Source organism: Clytia hemisphaerica, unplaced genomic scaffold (genome assembly GCF_902728285.1).
Source record: "Clytia hemisphaerica strain Z4C2 unplaced genomic scaffold, Clytia hemisphaerica genome assembly, whole genome shotgun sequence".
In the NCBI taxonomy this organism is placed as follows: domain Eukaryota; kingdom Metazoa; phylum Cnidaria; class Hydrozoa; order Leptothecata; family Clytiidae; genus Clytia; species Clytia hemisphaerica.
Window position 1 is genome coordinate 3,159,756 of NW_027103917.1, and position 20,985 is coordinate 3,180,740.

General features: G+C 36.5%; 2 protein-coding genes across 3 annotated transcripts in view; one reads left to right on the forward strand and one right to left on the reverse strand.

The window, feature by feature from the left end:
* The window catches only part of LOC136809494 (prolyl 3-hydroxylase OGFOD1-like), a 629,446-nt gene that overhangs the window by 190,621 nt on the left and 417,840 nt on the right, over positions 1 to 20,985 (reverse strand). The window lies entirely within an intron of this gene.
* The window catches only part of LOC136809490 (protein phosphatase 1 regulatory subunit 21-like), a 41,708-nt gene that overhangs the window by 3,537 nt on the left and 17,186 nt on the right, over positions 1 to 20,985 (forward strand). Inside the window, exons 1-16 of one of the 2 annotated variants that reach the window (XM_067066028.1) lie at positions 2,113 to 2,214; positions 10,840 to 10,916; positions 11,121 to 11,189; positions 11,668 to 11,745; positions 11,930 to 12,001; positions 12,756 to 13,066; positions 13,485 to 13,531; positions 14,837 to 14,884; positions 15,148 to 15,200; positions 15,547 to 15,636; positions 16,393 to 16,452; positions 17,134 to 17,235; positions 17,718 to 17,806; positions 18,380 to 18,516; positions 18,875 to 18,952; positions 19,427 to 19,488. In XM_067066028.1, the coding sequence (XP_066922129.1) occupies positions 10,857 to 10,916; positions 11,121 to 11,189; positions 11,668 to 11,745; positions 11,930 to 12,001; positions 12,756 to 13,066; positions 13,485 to 13,531; positions 14,837 to 14,884; positions 15,148 to 15,200; positions 15,547 to 15,636; positions 16,393 to 16,452; positions 17,134 to 17,235; positions 17,718 to 17,806; positions 18,380 to 18,516; positions 18,875 to 18,952; positions 19,427 to 19,488 (1,356 nt within the window). In that variant the 5' untranslated portion in view covers positions 2,113 to 2,214; positions 10,840 to 10,856. Of the gene's footprint in view, positions 1 to 2,112; positions 2,215 to 10,839; positions 10,917 to 11,120; positions 11,190 to 11,667; positions 11,746 to 11,929; positions 12,002 to 12,755; positions 13,067 to 13,484; positions 13,532 to 14,836; positions 14,885 to 15,147; positions 15,201 to 15,546; positions 15,637 to 16,392; positions 16,453 to 17,133; positions 17,236 to 17,717; positions 17,807 to 18,379; positions 18,517 to 18,874; positions 18,953 to 19,426; positions 19,489 to 20,985 lie in introns of those variants that run through there. The other variant, XM_067066029.1, reaches the window with a different exon arrangement.

Genomic DNA, 20,985 nt, shown 5'->3' on the forward strand with positions numbered 1-20,985 from the left:
AATATATGGAAATTCATGGATGGCAAACTTATATTTTGAAGGAAAGTCCATACCCTGCTCAAGCTCCTTCCTCTTGAACACTGTTTAAATACCCTAAGTTTTTGCATGGGTGGAGCCTCCGCTGCCCTCTCCGCATGTGTGTCTGACTCAATGATACACATTATGGGTAGACGGTCTAGGGATTGCTATCTTAGGTATCTCAAATCTCTGACCAACATATTTCTAAGTTTAATTCTAACTTGGCCAAGGTAAAATTTTTACATCACTATTTGCAACCTACCTAATGTCATTATGTGTCTAGAATTTCCTCAGATTAATCACTTTACCCTCCTTTTAATGTTATTCTTTGGATTTGGGTGACGTTGGGGTGTAGGGTTACTCCGTAACCGTTGCATGTCAGTAGTCAGTTACTTAGATTAATCCCCTAAGGTCAAGGATCCAGTTTAGATCTGGATTAGGTTTCGCACACTGTAGTCCCAACGGTGTTAAGGTTCGCCAGGGCAACCTCCCTGTTTATTTTTAGCCTCCGTCTTAACGGGCGTATAAGTCTCCGTCATCAAAAACGGGGCTATCCCCCGTCACAAAACGGGGCTAGGCGAAAACTTCATCAAAACAGGCTCTAAGTAAGACCCCCGTCATATATAAATACGGGTTACACAGGACACCCGTCCGTCAAAACCCGGGTTAGCTCTCAGTTATATATATATCTTGATGCATCCCCACTGTATCCCAAGTTCTATTATACATTTTCGGCATTCTTGTTTCCGTTTCGAAATATACTGTTTCCATTACTGCACACTTATGTCTCTATACATTTCCTCTGTTGCTCATATCCTTTGGTACCTAGATCAGTGTATTTCGACCACTTTCAAAACTTCTCCACCTTGCCTCCTTAGTCTGCCTTTTTTGTGTTTTTATTCCTAGGGCCTTATACTTTAATTACATCTGAGACGTGGGAATTAATTGGAGCTAAACCTTAGCTCAGGTTATTCCAGTCGAATGAAGTACATCCCGCCACCGCACCGAGGCGGCTATGAAATAGTATATTTCGGCTGCCGGTTATTCTTTCCTTCGCCTATATATATCCTACCGTCAAGCCCCTTTCAGCGCAGTTCAGCTCAGTCTCAATTGATCACAACTTCAATCTTTCCCTCCCACCCTCTCCTTAACCCCTGTATTTTGGTTCTGCTTTCTGCTTCTTCCTTTTCTTTTTTTAGTTACCAACTGCGTTCTCATCCAAGCGTGGTGATTGCTGCTGCGACGGATCCTGATCTCGTGGTTTCTCCTGGGCAAGGCTGTTAACCAGAGATTAGGTCATTTGGGATGCATCATGATACGTTTAGTTCTAGTGTAGGGTTACTCCGTAACCGTTGCATGTCAGTAGTCAGTTACTTAGATTAATCCCCTAAGGTCAAGGATCCAGTTAGATCTGGATTAGGTTCGCACACTGTAGTCCCAACGGTGTTAAGGTTCGCCAGGGCAACCTCCCTGTTTATTTTTTAGCCTCCGTCTTATACGGGCGTATAAGTCTCCGTCATCAAAACGGGGCTTATCAACCTCCGTCATCAAAACGGGGCTAGGCGAAACCTGTCATCAAAACAGGCTAAGTAAGACCCCCGTCATATATAAATACGGGTTACACAGGACACCCGTCGTCAAAACGGGTTAGGCTCTCAGTTATATATATATCTTGATGCATCCCCAATGTCATCCCAAGTTCTATTATACATTTTCGGCATTCTTGTTTACGTTTCGAAATATACTGTTTCCATTACTGCACACTTATGTCTCTATACATTTCCTCTGTTGCTCATATCCTTTGGTACCTAGATCAGTGTATTTCGACCACTTTCAAAACTTCTCACCTTGCCTCCTTAGTCTGCCTTTTTTGTGTTTTTATTCCTAGGGCCTTATACTTTAATTACATCTGAGACGTGGGAATTAATTGTCTTTCAGAAGTAAACTAGCCAGTAACTTGCGAAAAAATAGGAAATAAAGCATAACGTTGGTACTGGCTAGAGGCTCGACAGGCGCCAAGAGACAGCACAGCGACGGCAGTTGGCCCAATCGGGCCAATTATCATCAAGTTCTATTCCTGCCTGAGATGTGAGTGCTCATGCTTATTTTTTGGTTTGGAATTCTGTCCACAGACTGGTAAAGCTCATCCTGGCATAAAATCAAATCCCAAGCAGAGTGAACAGCAATAAGAATTAGGTATTAAGTATACTTGTCTTTTCTTTTAGCTAGTTTTAGAGATATATCTGTAGCTATCTATTTTTCAGATTTTTCATTGCATCAGTTGTCCTAGGCTACAGTTGTCCTCATCCATCAGGACCTTCCTCCTGTCTAGTTTGCGAATAATGGCACATTTGCTCAAGATCTCGAGTGCATAACTCGGAAAAAGTTAAGTGCAGGTACAAAATTTGAGGTTTTCAGCCAGACGTAAAGTTCGATTACCTAACTAATCGAACTTTGTCGAACTTAATATCGAACAACAAAAGTTAGGACCCTGCCGACGCACCGGACTTAACGAACACCGGACACGCAAAAGTCCGGTGTAAAATGAGAATTTTTTTACCACCGGACCATCTCTACACCGGACTAAAGGAAGTCGGTTGTCCGGTGTCGAAGAAGGATACTTTTTTCCACCGGACAAACAAAACATAAATGTCCAGCGGCCAGAATTCCCCGTATGCAACACCGGACTGACGCCGGACTTATTGCGTCCGGTGTAGCGAAAGGATACTTTCTGCCATCGTACAAATACACCGGACAGTCCGGTGCGTCGGCAGGGTCCTCAAAAGTTCGATTATATATATAAATTCTTTAATCAAACTTTTCAAAAGTCGCTAAAATTATGAGTATTCGATTAAGTTCGACAAAACATATTAAGTTCAACAAGTTCGACAACGAGAAATGTTCAACAAACAGTTCCATCAATATAATATACCAAAAACATTTTTTTCAACCACCTTCACTTCATCAAGATAGGCCACCATAGAATGAACTTCCTTTTATACCAGACGTCCGCGCTCGATAGGATCGATCATCGGAACAGCTCGATGACGGATCGATATGTGATCGATTGATTACTTAACGATCCGGATAGGAGATTGATGGAAGATTCAGCCATTATAAAAAGTCTTGAGTATCGATCCTTTGTTGATCCATTATCGAGCTAATATTTCAATCAAGTATACCGATTCGTCATCGATCGTTAATCGATTCGTCATCGATCGTTAATCGATTCGTCATCGATGGTTAATCAATTCTTCATCGATCGTTTAATCGATTTGTTATTGATCATCAATCGAGTATGAGTCGATAGGGTCGATAAGATCGATAAATGATTGATGATAGATCGATAAATAATAGGACCCTGCCGACGCACTAGACTTAACGAACACCGGACACGCGAAAGTCCGGTGTAAAATGAGAATTTTTTTACCACCGGACAATCTCTACACCGGACTAAGGAAATCGGATGTCCGGTGTACGTCGGAGAAGGATATTTTTTCCACCGGACAATCAAAACACCGGACTTGACCAGTCCGGTGTGCGTCCAGTGTTTCTTAATTTTTTTTTTTCGGCGTCCAAAATTCCCTGTATGCAACACCTGACTGACACCGGACTTATTGCGTCTGGTGTAGTGAAAGGATACTTTTTGCCACCGGACAAATACACCAGACAGTCCGGTGCGTAGGCAGGGTCCTTAAATAATCGATAACTAATCATAAGCTTAAAAAAATCTTGAGTATCGATCCTCTATCGATCTCCTATCTGGATCGTTAAGTAATCCATCGATCACATATCGATCCGCCATCGAGCCGTTCCGATGATCGATCCTATCGAGCGCGGACGTCTGGTTTATAGGATGAACCATATTCATGTGGCTTTCAGCCTTGCACTCCATTAGCAGAGGCTAATCAATTTTAATGACTTTGTTGACTAATGACCAAGTTAAAATGTTTTAATTTTTTTATATTTGAGTACCGTAGGATGGGGTGAATCGGATAGAATTGGAAGGTTTTGGGCAAATTGCCTCTTCCAGACAAGACCTACCACCTAATTATACCACATAACTTGACGAGTGGGGTCTAATTCGCGAGTTTAGAAAATTTCATTTTCAAAAGTTTTTTCTACGAGGAACAATCTTCAATCGAATACAAGAAAATTGAATCACTTGTTTCGGGGTTAAGTGGATAGCATTTGACGGGGCGCCATTCGTAACATAAACAAATACTTTCTATATTTTGTGGTGGAGCAATTACCATTTTTCAAAAAGTACGTTTTGCTGAAGTTATATTTCAATTTATGCAATTTTCACTAACTAATTATTCATTAGATGAAGTGTCATAAAAATATAATACCTAAGGGATAACTATTTTGGGTAGTACGATAAGTATCATTGATAATAAAAGTTTAATTAGTGTGCGCTATGAAAAGTGTTGGTTGAGGAGCACGATAGAAAGTGCGATGTAAGAAAATGAAACGGTTATGAAAGGTCCGACTACATTAGCTAAATCCAAGTTTGTTTGTTTTTAAATTTGACGCTTCCGTTTCGTTCCAGAGGAAAATAAAAAGGGACAAGTAAATAAATGAATAAAAAAGAAGAGCATTAGACAGTCAGGAGTAATACCTTAAACAAGGCGTATACCTTGTTCAAGTAAGAATTCCAAATTTCTATTGTTTGATACTTCCTATTTAGGAAGTAGTGGGAATATTTCCCAAACTAGGAAAAAGGGCACTCTCTCGTCTACACCATTGGAATGAGCACGAAAAACTGAATTCCCATGGTGATTTTTAGAAAATTCCACAGCCGGAATTGATCACAATCTTCAATTTTAACAAACAACCTTAAAGTCAAGTCTACATGAAACAAAAATCGGCTTTTTTAAAGGATGTAGAAAGAGCTTTACGCAAAAAATACAAAACAATTCAAAATGGTACCCTAGCCAGCTTTAAAAATACCTTGAACAAGATACCCTACCTTAAACAAGGTATATACATAGTACCTTGTTTAAGGTACATACTAAACAAGGTATACACCTTGTTTAAGGTATTACTCCTGACTGTTAGAGAAACTGGTCAACTTACGAAAATATCAAATTTTCATTGAAGCATCGACCGATAGAGTCAACAAACACATGGTCGTTAGTTATATGGTCGTTATATTCTGCGGTTACGATAGATAGCATTGAATTTAAAAGCAGAAAAATATCATACCCAGCAGGTGCGTATTTCTTTTAACCCCAGAAGAGTCTCGCATGCCCACACCAGTGGCGTTGTGGCAGGGGGGGCGGGGGGCCATGGCCCCCCCAGCGGAGCTTTTTTGAAGGGGCGCCGAAGAGCAAGGGGCGCCAAAAGAGATTTTTCTAAACGCCCAAATCTTAAAAATCATACTTTATGCGCCTTAAATTGCGCCCAGGACCAACTTTACTGAGATAGTTTTAAAATACTTGCAATTTTTTTCGCTCGCTTCGCTCGCAATACAGTTTATTGGTAACTTCTTTGCAATCTAGCTAATTTACAAGTTTTTTGTGCACAATATTAAAGCCTTATTAAATTAAAATCTAACTGCACCCCAAGACCAATATGCTGACAACAATATTGAAATCATAAAACATCAATTTTTTCACTCGCTTCGCTCGCATTACACATTGTTTCTTTGAGTTTCTTTTCACTCTAGCAAGTGTCAAATTTGTACCTTGGCAGTCGATTTAAAAAAATTTTCTAGTCGGCCCCAACCATGGTTGGGCCTGTTTTTCCCTTTTCCATTCATCAAAGATATATCTACTCTTCTCCACTAAATATTTCCTTCCTCATTATGCCTAGGCAAATGAATTAGTAAAAGTTTAGAAACTGGTGGGTGGGGGCGCCACTTTGGAAAATTGAAGGGGGCGCCATTTAAAAAAAATTGACTTTGGCCCCTCCAGAAAAAATTTCCCACAACGCCACTGGCCCACACCCCTGTTTCACATTCACAGGCTAGGATAGGTTAATAGAAAATTCGCCCAAAAAAACCCAGTGTATATACATATCCCGTTGTTTTACGGACGTTATAAAAGAACGTTGTTTTGACGTTTAGCGTCCATAGAATACCCATGTCTCAAGTATCTACTGGACTTCTACTAAAGCCCCATGAAAAGCTAACTTTTTCCAGTTTCGCAGTGATACTGGGTGTGATATAGCTGAGCTGATAAAAAGAGTAGAGAAATTAACCTGATCATTGTATATTTTTGTTTTCCCGTTATTTCAGGTGGTACTGAACTATCTATCTATCTATATATTAAGTATCAAAAGGTCCTAAGACCCATTATCCATACATACAAATTATAAGCAGTTATAAGATTGTATGAAAATAAAAAGTAAATAACCTATGTAAATTTTTTGCACTAATAGAGGACACAAAGAAATAGCTTGAGTAGGCAATCTTAGATACTTGAGAGACGGGAGAATATTATCAATAACGCTCTGGTTAACTCTAAGATTTGTCGACAAAATGATAAGAGAAAACGTATGATACACCCCTGTATCAGTGACCCTGTCACAGATCCCGTCTCGATGGAAACCGGTGAAAAAAAATTACAAAGAATGACCTAACTCTAACACGTTCACTGTCAAGCCATTTTCAGAAATTTGACTTCATTGAATTTCATCGAAAGTTTGACTTTCATCAAAACTTTGACTTTCAGAGGCTCCAGCCGCCTTGGTTCTGCTTTAAGTGCGTACAAATTGTATACCGATCGACGCAGAATTTAAGGAAGATTCCAAAAATACAAAAACGTAGCAAGCAAAAGTATTTGTATCAAAGGTTATGGCCCTATTGGAGAACTGTCGGTATTTTGACACCTCTACTGCAACTAGGTCAACCCGGTCAAAATCGAAATAAATTATTAATGAATTCTAGCAATAATGCTTAAAAGTGAATTTTTCCGTACTCCAGCGAGAATTATGAGATTACAATTACAGGACCGGTGTGTGTGTGTGTGTGTGTGACGTTTTACGTGTTTCATAACTTCTCCGATGGTTGATTTCAAATTTTCACTGAGTTACTGAGACAGGGGTATTATGGTGGCACTTAAAGAATTCAGAACCAGCGTGGACTCGCCATGAACACAAAGGCAGGAGACAGTATTAATTCTATATGGTATTCAATGATCAGATGCATAGTATACTCGTAGTTGGCAGCAAACTTTTTTTAAGCTTTTATTTGGAAAATATGTATTTTTATTCTTTTCTTAGCGAAAGAAAATATTTTATAACATTGTCTCTCTAGCAGTGCCCGGTGAGAACTTTTATACCCTTTGGAAAAATGAAGGATAAAAAAACGGTAAGGAATATAGAAAATAAAAATTTCTCGGGTTCTTAAATGTCTGGGGCATATTTTCTCACCGGGCCGATTATTTATTGCCAATTGTTCCACTAGGAAGGGTCTCCACCGTGTCATACTTTCTTGCCCCTTTTTCCATATTCCGCTTGCAGAAATATTTGCACCCCTGTCTCAGAGATGATTTAAGCCAGGGGATGCGAGACCTCCGAGAGAATGAACAGCATATGAACGAACGGGAAATTATGTCTTGCTTCATACTGTATCCTGTCTCATTATCAAGCCTTTAGAAATAATCCCTTTCGTCAAAGACATTTCCTAGGAAGGGCGAGAGACTGCGGCGTCCGTTACTTTAATAAATGTTCTTTTCTTGTTGTAAAGTGTTTGTAGCCTTACCCTTCCCACTATTTTCTTCTGGAAAATAATACATAACATATAAACTCCTAAATTATCACTATACAAAATATACAAAGACATTGTATTCACATGAACAATGAGTGATTATTAACATTTGAACATTTATTCCTAGCTACTCTGAACACTAACAAGCCTCTTGGGAAAGTGTAGCAGTAATTAAAAATGACATGATGACGGCATTTGATATTTTTTAGTTATTCAATAATTAACTCCTTTCCATTTCTCGGTTCCGTATCATTTAGAACGCCTTCAACTTGGGCACAAATGGGCGATTCGCGTTTTAACGCGAACAATTTTCCGCCCTAACTTTAGAATGAAAATACGAAGAATAGACATGGTTTTTTCGTTTAGTGAACCAAATTTTCTTATTTGGCATTTAAAAAAGGGGTCCAAAATCAGAAGGTTTTCTTCTTCAATTTCCGAAGAACATGTTCCAAATCTTCGAAGCCATATTTTTCCGATAGCTTGATCGATCAGTGAACGGGATCTGAAAACAGAATAGAAAAGACATCGTCAGTGAAGTATGAGAGGCGATTAAACAAATTATCCGATTCACCCCGGGTCTCCGATTCACCCCGTCCTACGGTATTAAAAAGGCATGCATTCAAATAATAAAGGCTCAAAATTTTTCTCTGGGCTAGTTAGTAAAATATCTCAAATAGGCTCTGTGATGGAGTGCAAGGCTGAAAGCCACACGAATATGGTTCATCCTATAAAAGGAAGTTCATTCTATGGTGGCCTATCTTCTTGAAGTGAAGGTGGTTGAACAAAATGTTTTTGGCATATTGATGGAACTGACAAATTTGACAAAAAACTCCGTTCAATAAAGTTCGACAACAAGAAAGGTTCGACAAATTTGACAAAAAACTCTGTTTGAAAAAGTTAGACAACAAAAAATGACCTCCTTTGGGTACTACCGTGGACGGCTCCTGGGGGTCCCGGGGGTCTGATTGGTGCCCACTGGTCAGGGCAATTGAGGCTGCTACACCCCTTTCTCACCAGGAAAAATCGCCAGTGAGACCAATTGAGGCCTCTACATTTTATTTATTCTTTATTTAGAGTTGGGTACTAAAAATCTACATTTTACAAATGAATGTAAAGTCTAATTAACAACAGTCTAATTACAGCCCTCCAAAGCCCCCCATAGCCCTTCGGACCCCTTCAGATACCCTCTGCCTTGCTCTTCCTCAAAGCCAGCACCCTCCATTAGTGCTCCAAAGCCTTTAAAAGGCTTGGAAAGACTTGAAAATTGGCGAAAATTGGTAAATTGGAAAAAATTACCTCCTTTGGGTACCACCTGGTACCACTGTGGATGGCCCCTGGTGGTCCCGGCCTGGGTTTCGGGGAGTTCGATCGGTGCCCACTGGTCAGGGGGGTGTGAGGGTACTCGCCTGCACCAGCGAGGGTGCTTCAAAGTTCCTCAAAGTGTCGTCAATGGCCGGCAAAAAGTGCGAATGAATTACGCGCAAGTGGAGCGGCCTTCAGTTGCTCGGGTTTTCTCAAATTTTTGTTTGATTAAACTTAACAAAGTTCGATTAAGTTCAATTAGTTTGATTAAGTTCGATTAATGTAATCAAACTAATCGAACTGTCCACGTCCCTTTAAAAAAAGTTCGATTAAGTTCGATTTCAGTAATCAAACTTAATCGAACTTTGTATTTTGAGAAATTTGTGAGTATTCGATTAAAGTTCGACAACCGAACTTAGTCGAATATTAATCGGCCAACAAAGTTCGATTAAGTTTGACAAAGCTCAATTAAAAATACCGTTCGATTAGTTCGATTAATTACGTCTGGTTTCAGGTGCAAGTTCAGATGGTTTTTTAACCTCAAGAACCACACAAGAACATAGCTATTTTTTCCCTGCAGCTAATTTTAGCATTTTTTGCCTTTTTGGGAGAATTTCCAAGGTATAGGTGCACCTTGTCCGACCCAAAATTTATCAGGTGCGTTCTTCCAGTGCGGAACTCGGTATTTCAGAATTTTTCCGCAAGTGCAGCCTTGCCATACCAGTTGGGTGTTTAAGATAAAAACGGCAATTTTTTCAACGATGAAATGCTGAATCAGCAAAATGTGTTGTCCTTTTAAGGGCAAAGATGTCAGAGTTGTTTGAAAATCGTAAAATTGCATAGAGAAAAAGGTTTTTTGGATTTTTAAAAGTGATTTTTTCAATTTTTCATTGCTCAATAACATGAAAAGTTCTAAAATAATATGTTAAAAGATCCTGCATTGATGCCGAAACACAGCCAGAAAGTGATAACAAAACCCCCCGTTGTAAATTTGTTTACATATGACTTGATTTTGCTCCCAATTCTGCTATCTGCATTTCCAACAAAAACCAGTTGAAAACAAAACTAAACGAGGCACAGTGGGTCTACTTATCGCGAGGGTGTCAAATACCACGTGTTCAATGATAAAATCAACTTTTATTTCCAAAAACAGCAATAATTGGCAAAAATAATTGCCGAAAACAGCAATTTTCATGTATTTACTTTTTTATTTTTCTGCTGATTCAGCATTTCATCGTTGAAAAAATTGCCGTTTTCGGCAATAATTTCGGCAATAATTGCCAAAAAGAGCAATAACTGCAGTTTATATCTTAAACACCCAACTGCATACGCTTTCCCTGCAAACTGGCCTCCTATCCTGTCCTGTTGACGCAACAGACTGTTCAGTGTTTTTGTCTGTTGTCAAAAAGTGAAAAGTATTTGAGTTCCGTCAGACTTTTTTCTTGATAGCGTTTTATCGCTCACCGGACTGATATCCCCCGTCCCCTCCTCCAGGTCAGCCAGGGCGGGCAGGCTAGGGGGGTGGGGTCTATCCGTGTTTAAATAACTTGGTTAGGTATTCAGAATTAAGGATTAGGGATTCACAATTAGGGATTAGGGATTCAGACAAATTTCCATGGTTTTGAGCTGCTACTGTTTTCTACCTTAAATATTGAGTTTGAATTCAGTTCAAAGCAAAATAATCAACCCAGGCTCTGTTTAATTAGTTGGGAACTATTAAAAAAAAAAAAGAGTTATCCTCAGAATGGGCTTTTTTCTGTTAATAAGGGCCTGTAAAGCAACTAATCAAGTTGGTCTCACCTTAGATTAGAATAAAAACAAGATGAGTTCAACAGAAGATCTAACATCGAAATACCAAAGACTTGGGCAGGAATACCAAAAGGTAATTATTCGTTTTAGTTCTAGATTAATTATATTACCTAAATTATTTATCAAGTTTATTTTGATGTATATTTTTTCATATAATCCATCTATTTAAAATTTTCCAGGCAGTTTTTTTCAGGTATATTACAGAGTAATCCTAATTTCAGAAAGAGACTTCATAATAACTTTGATTATATGGCATTTCTATTGTATATTTTTTCAGGCAAGAGCGCAAATCACTGTTTTGAAAAAGGGTGTGGTTGATGAGCAAACATCAAATAAAGTTTTGCAGGTATAAACCAAACTTTTACATCATGAATGATAACCTCTAGATACGCTCAAATCAACTTTAGATTAGCCCATTAATCTTAAGCAAAAAAGTGCTTATATTGGCAATAATCTCTGCTGCATCTTTAAATAAATTGAAATAGTAAGATGATTTTAAATAGTCACTATTCATTATGGGGTTTAATTTTCATTTGAACTCTGGTTGGAATTTGAATACTGTAAACAAAAAAAAAAAGCTTGAGGTCAATATAGAAGAGCAAGTGACCTGTCTTTCTCATACTTTATTGTGAAAAACTGAAAGGACTTTATGAATAATAATGTACTTTAAATAATATGAGACAAACAAATCTGAAAATTAAAAACTGGAAACAGATTCTATCTGAATGTCTGAACGTTTTGCTAAGCCTGAAAATTTCAAAAAATTGAGAATAAACTTATTCTGTTCACTAAAACTAAGTTTCTCTTCATTTTTCTTATCACAGGATGCCTTGAAACAGAAGGATCAGACAACAAGAAAATATGAACAAGATATTGATAGTTTGCAGTTTCGTAATTCACAGGTAGCTGGATTTCTGCTCTTCCTAAAGACAATAACTTTCTATTCAAACTTTTATATTATCATAATAATTGCCTTTTTGATTCTTTAAATGCTAATTGAAGGTGAGCTTAACACTATTGAAGCTGTTATTTGAAGAAAATACCCTGACTTTATTTCATCATGTACAAATTTCAACCTCTTTTTAGCTTTCCAAACGTGTAGAAATTCTGCAAAATGAGTTGGATGATTATGAAAGGAAAGGCACCAAACCTTCCAAGGTATTTATTGAACATTTTATGGCTTTTTTAGTACAGGTCATTTTATAGTTTGGTGTGAGTGCTGTGAATTCAAATGTGGCCTATGCAAGGTTTTCTCTTCATTACCAGGACTGTTGTGTTTTTACAGTGACCTGCAGCAACAATTATTTTTATGTTGGATGAGTGAAATATTTATAAGCCAATTTCCCGCCTCATACAATGAAACTAATATGGTTTTTAATTTTTTTTGTAGCTTTGTACTCACAGTAATTTTGCCCTATTTAACTATCTTACAAAAGAAAATTCATTCTCCATGTTATAGAAGTTGATCACACGAAAGGTTTTTGTTAGGAAACTATTAGCAGACAAAATCTTCATATTTATTCTCAACTTCAGTTGAGCTACAATCTGACAATGTCTGTTGTGTGTGTCTGTGTCTGTGTGTCTGTCTGTCACAAAAACTTTAGGGTAGCCTGGAGACTTTAAAAATTGTTCGATTTGGCTGAAATTTTGCACACTTGTTCCTTGGGTGAATATCTGGGGGTGCGTTTTGCATTTTTCAAAAATTTTGATTTTTTTGATTCATGGGACGAGTTTTTTGCCAAAACGAGGCTAAAGCTTTGGAGTAGCTTACAGGCTTCCAAAATGGTCGGATTTGGTTGAAATTAGGCACACTTGTTCATCGGGTGAATATCTGGGGGTCTATTTTTCATTCTACTTGTATATTCTTTGTAACTTAACTCTTTTGCTTTAAATTTTGTTGATTTTTTTTCAGTCAAATCCTCAAACAAGTAGCATCAGCTTCATCCACCAGCAAGAGTTACAACTCAAGATTGCAGAAAACGAGAGCCTTCATAAACAACTCCAAGAGGCTCAAACAGATAATCAAAACACTGTCAACCATCTGGAAGCACGTTTAGAAGTCCTGGAACGAAACAAAGATAGTTATGAGAAACAAATTGAAGATTGTAATTCTAAAAATGCTGCCATCATTGAACGCATGAAAGAAGAACAGATTATGCTGAACGCCAAAGTTCATAAGTTGGAGGAGGATCTCAAATTCGCTCATATCATGTCTGATAAATAGTAGGTTCATCTGGGTTCATTGAAGTATTTAATTATCAAGTTCGCACCAGCCAATGCTTTTTTGAAAGAAAAAAGGTTTTTGAAATAAAGCAGGGTCAAAGCATCAAAGGGTTAAAATTTCTCTAGGACTAACCATGATGCACCATGGGGTGCTCTAGTTTTGGTCCCTTCACATTTAAGATTCAAATAAGTGGGTCCTGGTTTTCATAAAAATAGCTTCTTTTTTTTCATTTATCCAAAAGTAAAAATCTGGTAATAAGAGAAAGCCCTTGTGTATGAAATATGAAGTCAGTTGCAGCTGTACAATTTTCATGAAAGATAAGCCCTAAAATTAATTCTCTTTCATTTAACGTTTTGAAAGAAGAAATCTGTGGAAGTTAAACTTTGTTTTTCTTGATATGATATCTTTTATTTATAGTCAACAACAATTGAAAGAAGCTCACCAAGAACTGCGCTCAAAATTAGGTATTTATTATATATTGAATTGTTAAGACCGGTCTCCACTTGCGCGGGTTGCGATCACATCTTTTGGCTTCAATCCTTTTTGCTTAAAAGGTTACGCCATAAAAATGTAGCACGTGGTTGGAAAAAATTTGAACACATTTCAACTTTTTTTAACCGTTACGTCAGATCGCGCCAATGGAGTTGCCTCATTTTTCTTTTGACCAACAGCGTGGAAGCTTTGCTCGAAAAAGTGCGATTGAAGCGCGCACAAGTGGAGACTGGCCTTCAGTATAATTGATCTTTTATATGTCATATCTTTAAGATTATCATCTAATGTCTTCAATGTTTAGATGTTAAAATCTTGAAAGTCACATATTGATACCGGGTGCGCCACAAAAAAGTTTCACTCTTTAAAAGTAATTTTCTCGAAATTTAAAAATTTTAAAGGAACCATTCCTATTTTATTGGAAAGAAGAAAAATGAACTCAAATTTTGATGGGTCATTTATTGAATTCGATTCATTAGATCAAAAGTTATGCTCAATTGAATAAAAAAGTTACTTTTGGAAAGGTGCTCAAAAACGTTAAAAATCGACCTATCAAATTATTCAGAAGCATAATTACATGATATATCAGTATTTTTGTTTCAGTCATTAAAAATGATAATTAGCTGTCTAAATGACCTTTTGTTATTCAAAGGAAGGTTGAATTTCAATGAAAGGAAGAAAATTCGTCGAAAAAGGCCAAGAAATCTGGTAGAATTCATAAAAATACATCAAATATGGGTTTCGAGGTAGATTCAGCCTTACATAGACTTAATCCAGTCTAGAACCAAAAATCTGAGGAAAATTTTGGTAAAACTAAATCAAATTAATTTTGATGAAGATTTTGAACCCTTTCGACCCTTCAGTTTCAAAATTTATATGTTTAGTTAATGAAAAATGCTCTTAATCGTGTAAAGGCTATTGCGATTGCCAAATTTAAAGTAAAAATTTGATAGATCGATTTTTAACGTTTTCGAGCACTTTCTGAAAGTAACATTTTTATTCAATTGGATATAACTTTTGATCTAATGAACCGAATTTAATAAATGACCCATCAAATTTTTAGTCTATCTTTCTTCTTTCCAATGAAATAGGAATGGTTCTTTTGAAATTTTTAGATTTCGAGAAAATTAGTTTCAAAGAGAGAAACTTTTTTGTGGCACACCCGGTATAATATATTTTGTAGAAGTATAGAAATTCATTCTGATCACCCAATTTTAGAAACTAAGTAGAAACTTACAAATATTTTTATAATTTAATGAAACCATTTCTATTCTTCCCAGACAAAACAACCAAACTGATGCAGGAGAAAGTTCCTTTCATAGACACAGGTAACCATAAAGTCAAATCCTTGGGTCTGACTCGTTATTTTCACGGTAATGGTTTTATTTTCACTAGGCATTTTCTTAGGGCGCCTTTTATAGTTGATTTGCAGTTGATATATACTTCAGTTAATTTCAACACAAAAACTGTTGTCAAAATAATAAGTGGGGTAGTTTGATATTTATTGTTTTTGGTGTAACACCTAATGGCTTTGAAATTCAATTTATTTTCTGTTACGCCATAGTCTTATTTTACATATTATCTTTGTTAGAAAACACAATGTTGAACAAATTGAATATTCCAGTATGTGATCGCAACCACCAGGTATACTGTATTTTTGTGCTTGCTAATTTCATTACAATTTTTTTGCTGTATTGTTGATTTCACCCTTGGTGAACTACTTTCAACAAGAAGAAAATTGAGCAAGTTTGGTCAGAATTGCACATTGAATCCCTCAATATTTCAAGCTTTTAAGGACTGTTTTTTGAAAATTATAAAGCAATGTTTTTTGTTTTGCCTTTTATCATTAATATGCCGTAGAGAGAAAATTATAAAAATTTTGTCATTTTCGAAATATAATGCAAGTGAATTTTTTTTCAATGAAAATGATTAGTTAGCTTGTGTCATTGCTTGTTAAAAGATATAACACTGTAATAATTTCTCATTTCAGCACACAGCACAAAACTTCATTGAGTCAACTTGCAATCAAACTATTGTTTTGATGGCTGGGCTGTCAGATTACCACACCTATCTTGAACAGGTTTCTTTTCTTAAGCTTAAGTTAGCCCAGCATTTTTCAAGCACTGCCATCAACGAGGTTAAGTAAATCAGTAAAATCACGACGACGAAGGAAAATTTAACAGGCTAGTGAGCTCAACCAATCAAATTTCGTATCTCCACTAGCCTATTACATTTTTCGTCCGTCGTCGTGATTATCCTGGTATACTAACCTCGCTATTACTCGGTTGAAACAACTCAATCTCAAATTGATTTTTTATACTCACAATATCTTGTGAAGGGAAATAAAGCTGAAACAGGCTGAAAGTTAAATAATGCAAAGTAAAATGAAATGAGGGTATCAAAACTTGAGGAAAATCAACTCAATGTATTGCGATGAGTCTGACAAGTAAGCAAGTTTTTTTTCATAATCAAGTTAGAATCTTTAGGCTATTATGATGCATGAAAACACTTATTAAGAACATTTAGAAGGGCAAAAATTTTCTTCAACATCCAACCATGGTGGGCGACATTAATAGAACTGCATTGAAACTCAGTTTTTCAGACCAAAACAGGTGTGATAAAATGAGTCACACAGAGGTGTAACACTGTAATAACAGGTCACATGATATATATTCACAAATTAAAAAAAAAACACTCAAGCACCAATCTAATTACTTTTGGTTAAGGTCACCAAATCATCTTTTAAGGGTCTAGAGATAAACCATGACACATGATGACTACAATGTTTTAGCCTCATAGGAATAAACAACTCTCAATGAATTGACTTGTATTATAGAGGTTGAAAGTATATTCATTGGACATCATGCATGAAAAAGCATCAGCATCTAACACAAAGGTATAATTACATTAGCTACATTGTTTTCAAGGGGTTACTTTAGGTGCACAAACTTTCGCGAGTAGAAACTTTTGCGAATTTTGGCCCTTTTCGCGAACATATAAAATGTCTTAAAATTCTTGGAGGGGCCATTCGCAAAAGTTTGTGCTCGCGAAAAAAATAGAAAATCTGTAAAACTTCAAACTTTGAATAAACATTTTATGGCCCTTTCTAGCCTGTTAAAGCCTAATGATTAAAAAGGCAAAAGTTCCAAGCCTTTTAAAGAAGTAATTGTCCATTTTTTCATGTGAAAATTTTCATTTTTACGTCTTGATTCGCAAAAGTTTATGCTCGCGAAAAAGATTTTTTCGTCAAATTCGCGACAGTAAATGTTGTAAATTTCGCGATTTTTCGAACAGAGGAGGTATTTGCTCAGTATTTCCTAGATAGTCAAATTTCTTCTTTTCCTTATCCTTCTGCTGTAAGTCACCCACTAATCGTTTTTGCTGGGGCAAAGTTGAAAGAAATTGTTACAGTGACTTCAGAACAAGTCATTGCATTTTAATGGTGTATCTCAGATGTCTGTAGATGTATACCGCCTTTCATGAAGATAAGTAGAGGTCGTGTAGAATTTAACTTACAAAAGAGCTTAGGTGCATAACATAACCAACCTATCTTGACTTGAATTTTTTCATATTTTAGTTCTCTTCATACCTCCTGCAAAATGCTACTTACTCGCGAAAAGTTCAGCACAGTTTAACAGAGCTTCTTGACCAAGCAAAGCAAGAAGTCTTCATCTCGTTGGTATGTTCTTGTTTCAATTTTATTTTATTTTTTGGCCTACGGTCTACAGATGATGATGAATGATTCATTTTATAAATAGGCAGTCGAACTCTATTTAGCTTTGAAGCTAGTACAGATTTGTACACATTTTTCGACTTTAAAGAAATATATACATCAACATTAATATTAGCAAATCATGGGGTCGTGGGATAGATCCATGGCTGCTGCCAACTCAGTGAATGTGAAGCTTAGATTGAGTGATCTGGTCTATCTAGTAATGAACAAGAAGCTGATAGTTTGGTGCTCCATCTCCACAAAAGGGGATAGAATCGATCAATCCTGGCTCAGTCAACAGAGCTTCTTTGATAACTAGTAGTATAGACTAGTAGCAATTTAAAACTTATTTAATCGACTTACAAACTGAATCCAGATGATTTTTAACTTGTTATTTATAGTATAACATTATCCCTCTAGTTTTCACTCATTATTTCTTTCTCTCCTAGAGCACTCTACCGAGCTATGGAAGCTTCGTCAGTGATCTCAAGTCCTACGTCAAATATTTAGAAAAGCTTTTGCCATACCGGGTATTGAGGTAATGATTTTTGATACACATGAAATTAGAAAAAGAAATTGGATTCTAAAGAATCCTACATTTGCTAAAAATAGACAAAAAGAACAAAAAATGTCATAAAAAACGACGATATGGTTAAACACGCATGCATAATTTGTCGTTCTTTTAACTATATTGTTGGTATTAGGCCAAACTTACAATACTGAATGGGATTACGTCTGACTACTTGACTGGATCAAGCTTAAATCCTATAATAGGAAGTGTGTCCAGTTTTAGAGCTAACCTGCACTCTTGTATTCATTCTGGTTGACATTGGATGATAAATGTTCTGAGCGAGCAAAAATCTGACGTTAAACAAAAAACAACATCGTGGGCTAGTTAGCTCTAAAACTGAACACACTTTCATGATAGCTTCTGATAGCTTACAAGTCTAGTCCTGGTCTAGTGTCTTCCCTTCGAAACCCGAAACCCGGTTTTTCTATCAGTGATTCTGACCTTCTTTTTTTTTCTATCCCTAAAGAAGGTTGAAGAAATTGGGAGGGGGTTGTCCGCATTAGACCAACTTACGCTTCGTTTTTTTTTAAACTTTTGCAGTGTAAATGAAGAGTGTCAATCTTCAATGTGGTCAGAAAACTTGGAGAAAACAAATAACAATTTGCTGAAGGAAGAGAAGAAGATTGTGTCTCTTTTCACCAGACTGGTCAATTATCTCTCCATCATTTCAAATTTAAGTAAGTGAGTTCATCTCATTAAAATGTCAGCAGGGTATTCTTTGTGGACTTGTATCCCTGTCAATGGGAGGTCATCCTACTCCATACAATTTATGAACTGAATTTGCACTGAAAAGAATAAAATTTCGAACCAATATCACCCGTGGACAGTTGTACTGGCATCTTCGATGCACTTGGGCATTAAGCCTAATTAAGCCACAGTGCGTTCTAAATCATTCTTCTTTTAAACGCCCTCCTTGAATAAACGCCCCTAGCCTAAGAACCAACAAAATTTAATAAACGTGTCTGGAGCGAATATTCGAAGAAATACGGTATCTTATCTTGTTATTGAAAGCAACATGAAATCAATTTCTTATAGATCTACAAGAATCGTCTTTCACAAAATGCGTCGAAAACATCGCCAATATCCTCAATGTTTTATGTGGTTGCTTCCACGGTATGAAATTCTTCTCATTCTTCAGGATTCTTTTCCTTTAAAAAAGTTTTTGCCCCCTCCCTCCTTCCCTTATTTAATTTTGATTTTTGAAAGTAGAACCAACATGGATCTTTGAACGATCCACCTGAATCCCCCTGTTCTTAACCCATTAAAAGCCATCACTCTGTTAAAAAAACTCCAACTTAAAAAATGCGTATCTCGACTTGGGTTTTTAATTCTGGTAGGGTAAAAGTACAGGGTGGTATGGGATGCGATTCCAGACCTGTACAGGACCGAAAAAAATCCAGATGAGATAGAGTTTTTACAAGAAACTTTAATAATTGGTCATTTGAAGTAATAAAAATGACGCGTTCTTTAGAAAAGGTAATAAAATTGTTTTATTACTGGTTAACGACCAACCAAATCAAAGATACCACTTAATGGGCTAATTAAACTACTGTTGGAAATATCACACTTTTTTCATCTTCATTTTAGCTATCTATGAACTGTATGTGATCAAATCAAAAGAAGAGCACAACCTTCCAACTTATACTGACGTAACATTTGTTTATTTTATTGATAATTTTAATGACAAGATTAAAATACTTAACCAGTCATTTATTTATGAAGATTTATTTATTTATGAAGATTTAATTATTTTGAGACAGTACCCCTTCTCCAAATGTTATACAGTATTTTTAGAGTGACGGGACCGATAATTTGAATCTGTAAGTACTTATAGAATTACTGTAATTCTTCAGTCTTTTACATTGCTCGATACATAAGTAGAGCGATGTCAGTCAAGAAGAAAATACTTTTTGGACCTACCCCGGTGGGGTGGAGGTCCTATAAATTAACCCGTGTTCGTTAGTTAGTTAGTTCGTTCGTTCGTTCGTTAGTTACCAACTTTTCTCGAGATTGGCTCATTCAATTTTTCTGATTTTTTGCACAAAGGTGCATTACTATAAACCCTCGAATGTGACGGAGCCCGATTTTCGAAAAAAAAATTTTTCCGGCCGGTAGAACCGGAAATGTCCCGAAAAAGGCGGTTTTTCGAGATTTTCTCGAGATTTTATCATTAGTTTTTTGCGATTTTTTGCACATAGATGCACATTAGTACTGCCGAAAAGGTGTCGAAAACTGTTTGCCGAAAAAATTTTTTTTCCGGTCTGTAGAACCGGAAATGTGCCGGAAATCGTCGTTTTTTCACATTTCCGTCACATTTTTTCAACTTATTTAATTGTTTCTTTACAGAAAAATGTTCTTTATGATGATGCCCAAAACTTAGCATCGTTTGATTTCCAAAAAAATCATCCTTTGAATCCGGAACTCCTTAAAAATCGCCGGAACAGCCGAAAACCGGCGTAAAACGGTTTTCCTTCATTTTTTCAACTTATACTCGACAGATTTTCATGATTTTTTGCACAATGATGTAAAATGGCAATGCCCAAAATGTGACAGAGCCCAATTTTCGAAAAAAAAATTTTTCCGGCCGGTAGAACCGGAAATGTCCCGAAAAAAGCGGTTTTTTGAGATTTTCTCGAGATTTTATCATTAGTTTTTGCGATTTTTTGCACATAGATGCACATTAGTACTGCCGAAAAGGTGTCGAAAACCGTTTGCCGAAAAAAATTTTTTTCCGGTCTGTAGAACCGGAAATGTGCCGGAAATCGTCGTTTTTTTCACATTTCCGTCACATTTTTTCAACTTATTTAATTGTTTCTTTACAGAAAAATGTTCTTTATGATGATGCCCAAAACTTAGCATCGTTTGATTTCCAAAAAAATCATCCTTTGAATCCGGAACTCCTTAAAAATCGCCGGAACAGCCGAAAACCGGCGTAAAACGGTTTTCCTTCATTTTTTCAACTTATACTCGACAGATTTTCATGATTTTTCTTTCACCGTTAAACATCGATGCGTTTCTTAATTGCTTTCTCCGTTCCAATAGATATATAAATCGAAATTTAAAATTATACATTACTTCCATTAAATTCTAATTATTCGTTTTATAAATAGGTAGGTCCATTAAAGTATTACTTGTTTATTCTGCTA